At 37.5% G+C, this 16,005-nt stretch overlaps 1 protein-coding gene across 2 annotated transcripts in view; it reads right to left on the reverse strand.

Annotated features, from left to right (window-relative positions):
• The window catches only part of LOC138691637 (uncharacterized), a 36,337-nt gene extending 23,602 nt beyond the window's left edge, over positions 1 to 12,735 (reverse strand). Inside the window, exons 1-2 of one of the 2 annotated variants that reach the window (XM_069813817.1) lie at positions 12,539 to 12,735; positions 8,873 to 9,026 (exon numbers count right to left, since the gene is read on the reverse strand). In XM_069813817.1, coding sequence (XP_069669918.1) covers positions 8,873 to 9,026; positions 12,539 to 12,637 — 253 coding nt within the window. In that variant the 5' untranslated portion in view covers positions 12,638 to 12,735. The remainder of the gene's footprint in view (positions 1 to 8,872; positions 9,027 to 12,538) is intronic. The other variant, XM_069813816.1, reaches the window with a different exon arrangement.
• Positions 12,736 to 16,005: the final 3,270 nt, after the last annotated feature.

The raw sequence follows: 16,005 nt of genomic DNA on the forward strand, positions 1-16,005 counted from the left end.
GAAGTTGTAGATGGAATATTGTGTTAGCCAAGTTTAATATCAATACTACCACCAGAAATTAACTCTTAATACATATAGCCTATCAAGACTTATGAGGAAATATTCTGGAATACAATTATACGAAAATAAGGTTTGACTTGGATAACAGGAGCTGGAGTAATAATTGTGAAATCTATCAATGCACTATTATTATAATTACGTAACTTGTATCACCGAAATGTAAATAATATATGATCGTGACGAAGGTGAATCTAGAATGCGGTGAATAAAACAATTTTTATGCTTACAACGAGGCCCAGCATCACACCGGAAACGGAAATACTACACCGATGGCGCATGCGCAAAAAGAGAGCCGAGGGTGACTTTTATCGTCTCGTCTGTGCAGGTACTATTTCGCATTGTCTGTAATGAGGCGATAGTAGCGATCCTAGTGATTAGCAACTATCTATGGATGCATCTTTACTACGTATTGAGCTTCGTAACTGTATATACTAAACTGTGATGCTATGGTAAACATGTGGACACGGACACAACAACAGAAAGTTCAGTGCGTGCTATGGTTAGCAGAAGAAAAATTTGATACGCGAGTACAACACCGTGTTCGTCGTACATGGAATGTAGATCCACCTGGGCATAAAGCAATTCTCAAGTGGGACATAACACTCCAAGAAACAGGATCTTTGCTACCGTAGACTGGTAAACATGCGAAACGGCGTGTATCTGAGGAGATAGGACTTTTTTTGGGGGGGGCTTTGTGAAGGATGCAGTGTACCAAAGAGGTAGAGCTAAGTGTAAAAACATGTTGGAGTTGTTCATTTCGCCTCTCCGAGTAGCGCACCTCGGCATTCACTCGCGGTGCATCTCGCCTCAGCAGAACATAGTGAAGCAATTCACCTCGCCATGATTCTCGCCGATACGCGGACAATGAGGGCAGATGTGAGATTCTCCATGAACAGAACGTGGTAAATACTAATAAATTTATTGGTCGTACATATTAGTACCTAAAAAATGTTTACAAATTCTGACAGTGATAGCGATTTATCTACGAGTACTGCAACGAAGTGGCGGTTACTTTCCAACAGGAGAAGAAAATACAGCGTTCATCCAATCAATAAGGAACGCACTAAACTTGGTGAATTCTATCAATTATATCAGCAGCTTAAGGCGTTTCCAGATAGATATTACGAATATTTAAGAATGTCTCAGTCAACATTCAATTACATCTTGATGCTAATAGAACCTAAAATCCAAAAAGTGTACACTAACATACATAAACAACCAATCAGTGCTGAAGAGAGGTTGGTAGTGACTCTCAGGTAATTAATAATTATACAGTATATAATAATGTACTAATATCAAAATGTATTACTTATTATTAGCAAAAATCTTTCACTGTCAATCACAATAAGAAACACAAATTCTTTCAAAATATTGTACAAAAGTTTGACGTCGGTATAAACACTTTTTGTTCTGAAAACGAAATGAATAATAATAATAATAATAATAATAATAATAATAATAATAATAATAACAATGGCTTTAAAAATGAACATACTGTAATATAATAAGCAATTAAGAACTGCAAGATTAAAAAAAAAATAAGAAACTGCCCAACAAATTAACAGAAAATGGACTAATTACTGCCACTGAAAGTCTTTATTTATCTCATTTACATTAACAGTTGTCAAATTTTGGTACGACTTATTTCCTTCCAATCTTATGCCTTGAGAGGACGGATGGAGAGAATCATGACGTTCCGTTGCGACAACCGACCAATCAGAACGCTAGTTTCAGGCAGCTGCATGTTGAAAATCAAACCAGTTTGATTCCCGCTGAACGGCGAGATGTGCGGCGATATGCGTGGCGAGATGAACTACTCCAGCATGTTTGTACCCATTATATATCGTTGGTTTGTTTCCTAATCGCCACACGGCGAGATGCGCGGCGATATGCGTGGCGAGATGAACTACTCCAGCATGTTTGTACCCATTATATATAGTTGGTTTGTTTCCTAATCGCCACACGGCGAGATGTGCGGCGATATGCGTGGCTAGATGAACTACTCCAGCATGTTTGTACCCCATTCTATATCGTTGGTTTGTTTCCTAATCGCCACACGGCGAGATGCGCGGCGATATGCGTGGCGAGATGAACTACTCCAGCATGTTTGTACCCATTATATATCGTTGGTTTGTTTCCTAATCGCCACACGGCGAGATGCGCGGCGATATGCGTGGCGAGATGAACTACTCCAGCATGTTTGTACCCATTATGTATCGTTGGTTTGTTTCCTAATCGCCACACGGCGAGATGCGCGGCGATATGCGTGGCGAGATGAACTACTCCAGCATGTTTGTACCCATTATATATCGTTGGTTTGTTTCCTAATCGCCACACGGCGAGATGTGCGGCGATATGCGTGGCTAGATGAACTACTCCAGCATGTTTGTACCCCATTCTATATCGTTGGTTTGTTTCCTAATCGCCACACGGCGAGATGCGCGGCGATATGCGTGGCGAGATGAACTACTCCAGCATGTTTGTACCCATTATATATAGTTGGTTTGTTTCCTAATCGCCACACGGCGAGATGCGCGGCGATATGCGTGGCGAGATGAACTACTCCAGCATGTTTGTACCCATTATATATCGTTGGTTTGTTTCCTAATCGCCACACGGCGAGATGCGCGGCGATATGCGTGGCGAGATGAACTACTCCAGCATGTTTTTACCCATTATATATCGTTGGTTTGTTTCCTAATCGCCACACGGCGAGATGCGCGGCGATATGCGTGGCGAGATGAACAACTCCAACATGCTTTTACCCTAACACTCTGGAGGAACTGAGGCAACGCATCACAAATGCAGCTGCGCTAGTGACTCCACAAATGCTACAGAACACTTGGCGGGAGGTTGAATACTGTTTAGACGTCTGCAGAGCAACTCAAGGCGCACACATCCAGTTGCATTGAGCTTTCTCCGAAACTCAGAGTTTTTTCTTTATCAAGTTATGTAAAACGGTATGTTAATAAACCATTATTTACACTTGAAATTATCACTTATTTCTCGATCCCTCTAAGCGGGACACGGTGTATTTGTATTTCTATGGAGTAAAAATGGCAAAACACTCGAAATCCAGTTTTCTTGCACAGACTCTTATTCCATCAAGTATCCAGTATCTATTTAAACATTCTTCCTCGTCTGTATTTTTTGTAAACTGAGAGGGATAACATCAGATTCAAAATAAAATTGTGACAAATGTAGCTGTACTTAAAAACAGTAGCATAGAGGAACATTTAAGCAGTTTACATTTTAACCACAAAAAAATCTCTACAGATTATTATCTCAAAGTGTGAGATGATAATAGAAGCACCAAATGAGACGGGTACATACTTGCATGATCGAATATGTAAGAAATTTGGTAGTAATTTTTTTACTTGGTTATTTAACGACGCTGTATTAACTACTAGGTTATTTAGTGTCGATGGGATTTGTGATAGCGATATGATATTTGGCGAGATGAAGCCGAGGATTCGCCATAGATTATCTGACATTACAGTTGGGGGAAACCTCGGAAAAAAACGAACAAGGTAATCAATCCAAGCGGGAATCGAACCCTCGCCCGAGTGCAACTCCGGATCAGCAGACAAGCGCCTTAGTCGACTGAGCTAATTTGGTAGTAATCTGAGCGATATTTCACAATGAAAAGAAACAGAAAATTTTAGATTTAAAAAATAACGCACTTTCAGTTTCCACGTACCGATACTTCTGAACATGACATTGAAAAAGAAATGTAGGCGGTGTTATGAAATCGTGTGTCACTGTATTTTCTTTTATTTGTTACCACAGGTCAGTGACGAAGAGCTCTTAATCTCTATTCTCCTAAAAAATATACTGTCCAAAGGTCAGCTAAGTGAAATAATGACTCAATTCAATTCTATAGATGATCTACAAGAACAAGGCCATGGAAGATTTAAAGAACGCTTATAATATGTCAATGTTGATGCAGTCGCAACTCTTTCACGAAGCCTTGTAGGCTTATTCGTATAAAAATTTTAACACGTCATACTGCGTGTTCAGTTCAAAGTGTGTCATGGCTCGCTGTATGTCGTCAAGTGGCTAGCCGATGAGACGTGACAATTCAATATTCCTACACTTCCGAAGAGGGGTATTAACTATCAAGAGGCCTATATTAGTCCTCTTGTTACCTATGTGCCAGAGAAGTTGCCTGGCAAGTACGGCGTTCATTCCAAAGAGTACTTACCGATACGTACGGTAACGCCAGTAGTGGCAGGAACGTGAACTGTTTGGAAACACGTACTGAGGTGAGTTTTTTTCTTCATGGGGAGAGGGTTAAGACGATTACTTACGTATTTGTTGACATTAACTTCGACGGTCAACATGGACACGGAGCATTTGATTTGTGTTGTGGAATGTTGCCGTTACCGATGGTAACAAATACCCTGCGTACGACTTGCCCGCGCAAAATACAGTTCGAAAGAGGTTATGGTAGCACACAGACGGTACAGACCGCCATCTGTTGCTACGACGTTCAAGTTATACCCTACACGTTCTCAAGTTCAGATTGAATGCCTTGAATAATAGGCAACTTCTCTGACATAAAAGCTGAAACTCGCTTCAAATCGCTGACTCACAGCAGTGACGTCATAACACGCTTTGAAATGAACACCCAGTAGTTAGGTTCAATTCATTAAGCCTCAGAAGAGTTTCAGTCTTCTTTTTATCGTTTCATATGAAAAATTGTGTTATATTTCTAACTTTTTAAAGGGCACGGAGAAATTTCACATTTCCTATTCACCAGTTCTTTATAGATATTAAATAATTTTTGCATCTAAAGGTTCATAAAACAAAAATAATACACAAAATTCTGTCAGGTAGCAGCAGCAGCAACAACCATTGAATTAAATGCAATATGCTCTGTCATTTTAAGAGAGCAATGTATTAATATAATAAATTATTGAAACAATAGAATAAAAAATGAAGCTGTGTTGGAAAGACTGAGTGAAGAAAATATGATTCTTAAACTGATCAGGAATAGGGAAATGAATTGGTTGGGTCACTGGCTGAGAAGAAACTGCCTACTGAAGGATGCACTGGGAGGAATGGTGAACAAGAGAAGAGTTCGGGGCAGAAGAAGATGCCAGATGATGACCACATTAAGATATATTGATCATAAATGCGGACTCAAAGAGAAAGTCAGAATATAGGAAAGATTGGGAATGCTGGGTTTGCAATGAAAGACCTGCCCTTGGGCAGAACACTATGAATGAATGAATTTAGTTTTGTCCTTTAAATGTGCAGGAATCCGATCCGAACAAATATAACTTTGTAAAATTCCTTTGCAGAACGAAAAGTTACATGTGTTCGAATCAAATTTCTGCACATTTAAAGGACAAAACTAAAATTCTTTCAATAATACTCTTATATTATCGTAATACACTGCGTTCTTAAAATGACTGAACATATTGGGAATTAAATCACTGGCTTTCCCAAAATACGCTATGATATCATATAAAACTTTTTTTTCTCTCGGAAAGTATGCAAAAACGAGCAGAATTGCATTAAACATTTTTGTTCGTAATATCTCAAAGAATAACCCCCTGAAATTAATGACACGGTTCACTCTGTATATATAGGCTATTCCATGTGAAATCGATCTGTAAAAAACCTCGCATTTTTTATACTCTAATTTTTTCCCTACTTATACAAGTGCTGAGGGGAGTACATTTTCAAAAATATACTATCGAAAGTCAAACGGTTTTCGTATTATTGAGCGACAAATTTAGCGTATTTTATAAAAACAAGCCTCTTTCAGTGCTCAGAACTCTGGAACCATTTACTGCATAACATTGATCGAGAGCTTATTTTGAAGCTGACATTTGGTAGGTTATGTTAAGAAGCAATCCTTATTTTTATTGTACACAGAGAGACAGATAATCTGGTTTTACTTGCTTTTAGGCTTTTTGGCCATTAGTAAAAGTGTAAAAAAATATTGAGAAAAAACCTTACATTATTAAGAGGGATTCGGCATTGTTTGCTTAGTGGCTCGGCAATAAGTTTCGAGGGTATTAAATAGATTATTTTCACACGCCTAGACTTGAACGGCGCAGTACCGCACGCACTGGCCGAGAGCTGAAGATACGCGAGCGTTGGGCGTCATTTTACTCCTGTGTTTATGAAAACCTGTGATAAAGCTAGCACAGCCATGACTGCTAGACGACACATCACGTGTTTATGTCTACTGGGCTTGCTTCCCTTGGCTATCTTCCGCCTCACAGTCAGCTGGTTAGTTCACATGCGTACTATTTATTTTCTTTATTTGATATTTTCAATACTTTCTTAACAACATACCACCAGTAAAAAATATGTGTTTATTTGTACTTTCAACGCGGAATCTAACCATATTTTCAAAAATATTTTTTCGTGGCCAAAGGCGTCTTAATGAGGAAAAATCTAAATTTCTCCATTTCCATAAAAAGTAAGAAAAACTGTTTACATGTCAATATAAACTTTAACTTCTCAGCATCAAAATAAACCATGATTTTGATCATTGGGTGAAAAGGTTTCGGAGCCACAACAGTTTAAAGTTGCTAATTTTATGAAAATACGATAAATTTAAATATTATTAATTTAAACACTATTAAATTCTGATGCCTCAAACTTTGCACAAAGCATTATATCACAGTTGTCTACGGACAGAAAAAGTTTCATTGTATTTAAAAATTGCAAGGTCAATTTTCTCTATATTTCGGTCGATTTGAGATGGAATAGCCCATATAGCTCCAGGAGCTGCCTCCTTTTTGCAACAAAACAATTTGGAGCTCAGCTCCACTTTCACTGTAGACCCTAACTTACTAACAAATGCTCGGAATCACACCGTTCTTGCACTAAAAGGTCGGGCATATTTTTTAACGTATGAAACAAGCAAAACATTAATTTCATTAAAAGGTGGAGTCATCCCCTTTTTGCAGGGAGTCCTTCAATTGCTGCACGCACTTGCATGAATGTGTATATTAAATTAGAGCATAACCTTGACATGCTTTTCTTAGTCATATCTGTAGCCTCAGTGAACACAAGTGTTAACACGACAGGAAATGTTACTGACATCATCCTTGATTGTCCTGACCATAAGACACTGGTGTGATAACATTTGACATGACTCAGAGAATGCATTTTCAATACTGTACATTAGTCATAACGAAATTTAGTTTCCAAAACTCAAGTGAACAATAAACACTACAATGTATTAATAAGCTGTAGGAAAATAGATGAGGATATAAAAAATGAGTTATCATGAAAATGACACATACTTCCTGATTACGCATTCTGTAGGTTTCGCAACAATTTCATCTCTTTATCATAATTGCGATTGATATTATTGTTACTGGTATTTAAAGTTTATTTTCTTGAACCATTATAATGAAGGCATACATAAGTGGAACAATTTAACATAACTTAAATAAGATGAACTTTCGTTTCACAAAAGGTTTTTTCGTAATGCCAAAAGCAAGACAATTTACTTCATTTATGAAGTGTTTAGGTACCACATATACTGAGTGTTCATTTCAAAGTGTGTCATGACGTCACTGTTGTGAGTCAGCGATTTGAAGGGAGTTTCAGCTTTTATGTCAGAGAAGTTGCCTATTAATCAAGGCGTTCAATCTGAACTTGAGAACGTGTACGGTATGACTTGAACGTCGTAGCAACAGATGGCGGTCTGTACGGTCTGTGTGCTACCATAACCTCTTTCGAACTGTGTTTTGCGCGGGCAAGTCGTTCGTAGGGTATATGTTATCATCGGTTGCGTACGGCAACATTCCACAACACAAATCAAATGCTCCGTGTCCATGTTGACAGTCGAAGTTAATGTCAACAAATACTGTACGTAAGTAATCGTCTTAACCCTCTCCCCATATCCCGACAGTAAGAAAAAACTCACCTCAGTACGTGTTTCCAAACAGTTCACATTCCTGCCACTACCGGCGTTACCGTACGTATCGGTAAGTACTCTTCTGAATGAACGCCGTACTTGCTAGGCAACGTGTCTGGCACATAAGTAATACATCTCTGCGGAAGTGTAGGAAGATTGAATTCTCTAGGCTCATCGACTAGCCACATGACGGCATACAGCGAACCATGACACACTTTGAACTGAACACGCAGTAGATGTCGTCTGACTCTGCTATGGAAATGAGCTGGTGCTCCAGCATCCACAAACCACATTTATTTTGTAGTCTTTGATAGTATGGCACTTCCTTCAGAAAAACGGGCAATTGGTTTCCTAAGAAACGCCGATACTGAGAACCAGTTAATATACGGAGTAGAATTGTGGCCCTATTAACCTGTCATCAACACACGATCTTTTAATGTATGTTTTTCGTAAAAACTATTCATTTTAGGACTCACGTTTATAGGACTTTTTTCCTCAAAATATTATATGCTTTTTTTTTTAACTCTGTATACATTAGAATATACTGTTTTATTACACAAAATTTCTGACATCGAAGGATCTTTGAGCATATCATTATGCCGTGGACTGTTGTTACTGTTTTTATTATCGTACGTTATGTCTTGTATTCATTAACCTGATTAAGGCGATAATGAATCACAGTATGTAAATTTTCAATCCGACATTTGCCTTTATGACTGAGGGCAACCACGAAAAACTTCAGAGTAGTTGGCCACTGGGTTTGAACTCAGGACCTCCGGAATGCGACTCTAATCTTTACCACTCAGCCACCTTGCTCGGTACTAGAATTTTGTCAGGGTAGGCTACACTGTATTACATACCGATTGTTCCCCAAAATTCTTCGCTCTATTTATCACTATAACTACAAATGAACATACTCACCAGAATCAGCAATAGCTCGAGGTAAAGCCAAAACTCCACTTCCAGCCATTTCACCGGCAATAAATATAGATGTTGAAAGTATAGTGAGCCCTTTAGAATTTCTAGCTGGTGTTTCTGTTGATGAATTGCTTCCATTTTCCTGATCAATTGCATCCTAAAATAAATATTTTGTAAATAGTTTAGTTATTTTAAAATGTTGACATCATCTTATAACCATTATCCTTTAAAAAAAACCAGTACTGCTATTTTAACACGTCACGTTGTGTGTCAGAGCAAGAACAATTTGTTTGTGCGCACCTGAATTTTGATTACTGTAATATGTATCTCATCGGCGATGTATGAAAATGGAGAGGGAAAGGTCTAGTTGCCTCATAAGTAGTGCCTTATTGGTATCACTTTTGAGATTCAGACCTTTCTTCGGATAGTCGCATAGGCGGAGAGAGAACAGTTGCCCTGAGGGGGGGGGGAGGGCAAAGCAAAACCATAGAATCCCGATATAACGAGGTTATAGGAGATATTATTTACCTCCTCCCTCCGTTATAGCTTGACCGTGGTACAGTATATCGGAAAATAATAATTTAATAAAGGTATTTTCTGTATAGTGTTACATCCAGAGTTGTACAGGGCTTGTACTGTAGGAGAGAGAGAGAGAGATGTTGGTTATTTTACGACGCTTTATCAACATCTTAAGTTATTTGGCGTCTGAATGAAATGAAGGTGATAATGCCGGTGAAATGAGTCCGGAGTCCAGCACTGAAACCAGGTGGCCCGGGTTTGATTTCCGGTCGAGGCAAGTTACCTGGTTGAGGTTTTTTCCGTGGGTTTCCCTCAACCCATATGAGCAAATGCTGGGTAACTTTCAGTGCTGGACCGCGGACTCATTTCACCGGCATTATCACCTTCACTTCATCCAGACGCTAAATAACCTAAGCTGTTGGTAAAGCGTCGTAAAATAACCTACTAAAAAAAGAACAATTGTTTGTATGCATCTGAAATCTGATTAGTGGAATATGTAGCTAATAGGCGATGTATTCATTGGAGGGGGAAAGGAACTGGCCACCCTATCCCATTATCTCCTGGCCTTGTTGCCTCATGAGTGATGCCTTATTGGTGTTACTTAAGGGTACCTTTGAGTGAAATTACGAAATTCTAAACTATGAAAGTTAGATTTTTCAAATTTGTACCATACGTGTACAGTATAGGCTACCAATAGGCCTATAACTGAAGAACTCACAAAAATTTGTCCTTGTAGCTCTCGTGGTTCACAAGTTATGGGAAATGGACCCTCCGCAGCTCTTTTAGTTCCAGTAACCCTAGAACACAACCTTGTAGAAAGTTGGCACTCCCCCATTCATTCCAATTTGACAACTTCACATCCCCAGTCAATCACATGCTTAGCGACCAGAGCTGTCACTTGAATTCTCTACCAAACACACTTTACTTCTCTGTCTAGTGGATTCTCGGCTACACAGGCACTGCGGAGAGACTTTTCGATCGCATTGTATTTTATTCCTTCCATACGACAGAAGCTCTTTGAGTTAGAAAACACTCGAGCCGCTCAACATTTCTGTCTCTCATTGTACACTTGGGGATAGTATCAGCGGATGGTATTTGGCGAGATGAGTCCAAGGATTCAGCGAGGGATTATCTTAAATTTGCTTTCAAGTTGGGGAAAGAAATAAAAAATATATAGATATCAGTCCCGTGACTAAAGGTAATTGATTATCGAATCATTCACAGCGAATACTTGAATCCAAGCATACGTAGTCCTACTTAAATAGCTGATCAGATATGACACTAAAGGTGAGGTTATTGTGCCCGACGGACGAGAATTTAGAATATCTAATACTTCTAATACGTGGATAATAATAATAATAATAATAATAATAATAATAATAATAATAATAATAATAATAATAATAATAATACATTGTAATAATCATAAAACAAAAAACTGTATATCACTTTCATATTTCAAGTATTAACTTTTAAAAGTAAATAATGTAGGCCTACTATCATGGTGCTAAACTGACACACTTTGTCTCGGGTAACAAATTTTTAAATAAAGGCTGGTTCACAATAAACGGGGAACGGAAACGACAACGAGAACGAGAGCGGAAATATTAACATGAATGTATTTAAATGTGAGCATTCACAACAGTTAATTGTGAATGCTTACATTTAAATACATTTATTTTAACAATTTTTCCGTTCTCGTTCTAGTTGTCGTTTCCGTTCCAGGTTTATTGTGAACCAGCCTTTAGTCCCACTTCGTTACGGGAAGGGGTAGACTGCACCGTAGATTACAAGTGAAAGTCAAATATTATTTAGCGTCACAATTTAATGGAGTCCATCATCTACACCTGAAGAAACTAAATCTTAAAATAGGCCTAATTAGGGCTAACCGACGAAACTGTACTAGTAATTAATTGCGGAACTGTAAATTAAGAAGTTTGCATACTGCTTTTTCTTTATTCGTGCATTGTTATCTGAAACAGATTTGTTTCTCATGTCACCTACATAAAAAAAAGCAAGAGATTAAGTGAAATTTAAAAGGAGAATAATGAACAGTACGAGTTGTCCGACAACAGCAAAATAAAGCACAAAAATCACTTTATGTCATGACTAAACATTTTTGATACAGTAAATCCATGTAAACAATTAGGGGTGAATGGGGCTTCTTCTCCAAGCTATAATATTATCCCTAGGCAGAATTGACCGATATTTCCTTAATCTACTATATTATGAACACGGAGTAGGGTAAATCTAAAAATAATAATAATAATAATAATAATAATAATAATAATAATAAAAATGTAAAATAATAGTAATAATAATAATAATAATAATAATAATAATAATAATAATAATAATAGTAAAGGTATCCCCGTAACATGCTATGAAGGCACTTGGGGGGCATGGAGGTAGAGCCCCATGCTTTCCATGACCTCGGCACTAGAATGAGGTGGTGTGGTCGGCACCACGCTCTGACCGCCTTTTACCCCCGGGAAAGAACCGGTACTCAATTTTATAGGAGGCTGAAAGTTTGGCAATGAGAAAAAATCCTTTCACCATCTGGGACTGAACCCCGGACCTTCCAGTCCGTAGCCAGCTGCTCTACCAACTGAGCTACCCGGCCGCTTAAAGATTATATGACAACACAAATATGAAACTAAAACGAGATTACTCTTTTCATATTCGTAAATGTAATATTAATAATAATAATAATAATAATAATAATAATAATAATAATAATAATAATAATAAATATATTTAAAATTACGGCAAATTAATCAGAAAACAATAAGGGTGACTGACATGAATTATTTAACGTACATTTTCGATAATCGGAGAGAATCTGTCTAGGTACAGCCGGGTCGTTCACCACAAATCGAACAATCTGCCCGGAATCGAACCTGTCTCCTTTCATGAAAGAGAACCCGAGCTCCTCGTTCTTAATGTCAAAATAAGGTCTTTAGGGGAACGCAGGAAGACAAAATATACACAAAAAACACACACACTTTTTCTTCATGAATACTTTCCTATTATTGTGTTGTTAGGAATGCGAAATACATACTGGTATAGCTATATAGTTTTATCTCATATTTTTACCACTATTTGCGTAACGAAAAGGTTATTACAGAAGTTACAACAGATAATACAAACCTTTCTCTGTGGACTAGGAATTATATCACACACATTGTTTCTATCAACATCCTCCGAACTTCCCAATTGGTAGTAACCCGATTCCCCACTGCAGCTCATCGCTACTCACTACGATCACGGAAAAACAACTGAAGAACTAGCACTATTCCACACTGATCTATGCCTACAGTCTTGCACTCTGAACTTAAAACTGGAAAACTGGGTGACGTAACATCATACGTCTCACCCTACCAATGAATGTCAATCGGAAGATAGACCACTATTGTTTTATATTATACAATCGTCAATCACAGACTCAAATGTTTATTGAGACTATGAAGTGGCGTATCTACAAACTCCATAAAGGGGAAGGCATGAGAGTTTAAAATTTCCTTAAAGAAGACAGTAATATTATAAAGATAATGCAGATCTGTTCTTTCTAAGAAAGACGTCGTTTGTTTTCCCGCAGATCTTGTATTTCAGTCCGCTTTTTGTTGACTGGAATTCCCCGAGAGCGACCCAAACCTATTGATCAGAATAGAGGTTCAACTGATACAGAGACTGCGGCTCAAGTGTTTGTGCGCTGTCTTTCTTCCAAGCGACCCGGGTTCAATCTCTGGCCAGGTAGTTACGGAATTTGAAATGGACTAAGACATTGTAGAGTAGTCTTTCCGGCGTACTCCCGTTTTCCACCAACACTCTCCAACTTACATTTTATTTATCATCTGCAATCAGATAACTTACATTCCACGTCCCATCTCGAGAGTCGTATTCAAGCATAAAACTTGCGGCTGTGTCTCCGATACAACCTACCTCATTTTTTTTTTTGTTAGGTTAAGTTTGTTTATAGACGCTTTAACATTTAGGTAATAGCCCTTGTATGTGTAGGATATTTGGGCTAATGTTGTGATTTTCTGTTTCTGTTATCATATAGGCCTATTATGGCTTGTATTTATTTTGTATGTGTGTAGTTATTCACACTGCAGTGGGTATATACCCTGTGGCAGTGGTAACTAATTACACTCAATAATGACAATAATAAACTTATTAATTAAAAATACAATTAATAATAATACTAATAATTAATACTAACAATAATTAATAATAATAATAATAATAATAACAACAACAACAACAACAACAACAGGGAATATACTAAATTAAATGAAACGATCACTTAAAATAACATTTGAAATAAATCTAATTTGTATCTTAAAACTAAGATCGAACTAAAACCCACGAGTATGATATGTTCATATCTGCACAAGTACCTTTCAACATTACACTCATTTCGCTGTCAACTCACTCACTGCACTGGAACTACGACACATTTCACTGATTCTATCCTGATTTCACTAACACTTCGAAAACATTTCACTGTTCAAATACTATGCACTGCCACTATAAACTATAAAGCTTCACTGACAGGAACACGTTTCACTTACACAGCACTCTTCACTGACACGACATACTTCTTCACTGATACAACACACTTCACTGACACAATATAATTCTTCACTGATACAACACTTCAATAACAACATATCATTTACACCCTTTAAATACTGTGTATAATTACCGTCTATTGGTAAGGTCCTTAAGCCTATTTTTAAATACATTTTTGGTTGTTGGTAAAGCCTTTAGTAAGTCTGCAGGTAAAGCATTCCAGTCCCTGATAGTACGATTGAGAAAAGAAAACTTTCCAGTGTCCGTCCTCTGTCTTCTTTCCCTCAATTTATATGAGTGGTCGTTCCTTAAAGAGTAATTAGGCGGCTGCAACCTATTTTTTTATTTCTCTCCAGGCAGGCTCACCTCTGTATGTTTTGAACAGTGCGCATAATCGAATTCGCGTTCTCCTGTCCGTGAGTGTGTCCCATTTTAATGGTGAATTTTTCCGACAACACTTAAGAGCCCGTTTTAACTGGTTTAAATTTTTAATTATTATAAATATTATGATAACGGTGATTAAGGTAGTGATGAAGCATGGCAATCTGGCATTTACGTTTGTGACTGAGAGAAACCATGAAAACCCTCCATCAGATTGGCCAGTCACGGGGTTTGAACCCTCGACCTCCAGAATGCGAGTCTAGTGTGTCACCTCTGTCGAATGTAGCATTCTTATGTTACGACAATACAAACTAGGCCTAATAACCAACATAACAGTGTTATCACAATTTCAAGCTCTGAACAACACTTTTATTTACTTTTGTACTACTACCTTAACAATATTACAACTCATTTATGATATTTAAATAGCCTACATATTTTGTGCGAGATCGTGCGTATTTGCTTGTTTTCCGCACTGAACCAATACGCGGTAAGTGTGAAATACCACATTCAGTATTCCCAACGTAACACACATAACAATTTCCCTCTTCTTACCGCTTAAGCGCGACATTCATTTTACTGCTTTAGGCTTTTAACATATTATTTTTAGAGACGTTTAACATAGTAATAATTATAAATTGGAAACTTACCACTGCAATTTCACCTAAATTGCAATGTTAATTATTGTTTTTAAACATTTGCAAAAATTAAGTAAAGTCTACTACTCCACGAAACTTATTGCATTCCTGATACAAGTAGCATTAAGGAAGCCGTGAAAAAATTAACAATATTTCAGATGCCGATGTTATTACTGCAATATGTTATATAAATAATATTGTTAAAGTATTAAAATGAAAAATAAATCATTACATAACCTTACCGCTTGTTTTAAGTTCGCATTTATAAACTGGGGAAAAAAAGACAGACGTATATCACGGCCTGCTGGAGTATAGTAAACACAGAAAACATTTTATAGCAACAATGTTGAAGAAAGATATTTTGGTTTTCCGAAGTTGCCGTCATTAAACAGAAACCAACATGGAGATTTCATTGCAACTAATTAGAAATTCGTCTTTCAGGTATGTAATAAACGATCTTCGCACAAAATAATGTACGATACACGAGCGGTATGTTTGTTTTCATGTTCTCGGAAATTAAAAAAGCTCAACTACGTTTCGCTTTTTCAATCTTTTCCTCGACCATGAAAACGTCAACATACCGCTGTTGTAACGTATATTACTAATTTAAAACGAAACCCAAAGAGCACATATTCTATAATTAAAGATCAAAGTCATAATGGCTGACCTTATCATTTAAAAAAAAAACTAGTAATAAATTCCTGCAAACCTATCACTGGGAAATATTTCTAACAGTTTTTTAGTAAACTCTTTACACTTAATAAACTTCTACTTGGACCGGCGCGCTTTTTATGGAGTACAGAGACAACATTTAATTATTACTTTTAAAGTCCTGAAAACCCATAGGCTTACTTAGTGGACTTGAAATCAATCTACTAACTTCCAACATCCCAGTTCGCCATCCCTCATTCCACACCGCAAATAGTCAACGTGGACAATGGAAGAAAATCCCAGAACGGTTCTGATTCTGTCAGTAGTCTTCCACCTAATACCGGGCTAAATTCACATCAATCACAGATTGTG

Source organism: Periplaneta americana, chromosome 16 (assembly GCF_040183065.1).
Source record: "Periplaneta americana isolate PAMFEO1 chromosome 16, P.americana_PAMFEO1_priV1, whole genome shotgun sequence".
Taxonomy (NCBI): Eukaryota; Metazoa; Arthropoda; class Insecta; order Blattodea; family Blattidae; genus Periplaneta; species Periplaneta americana.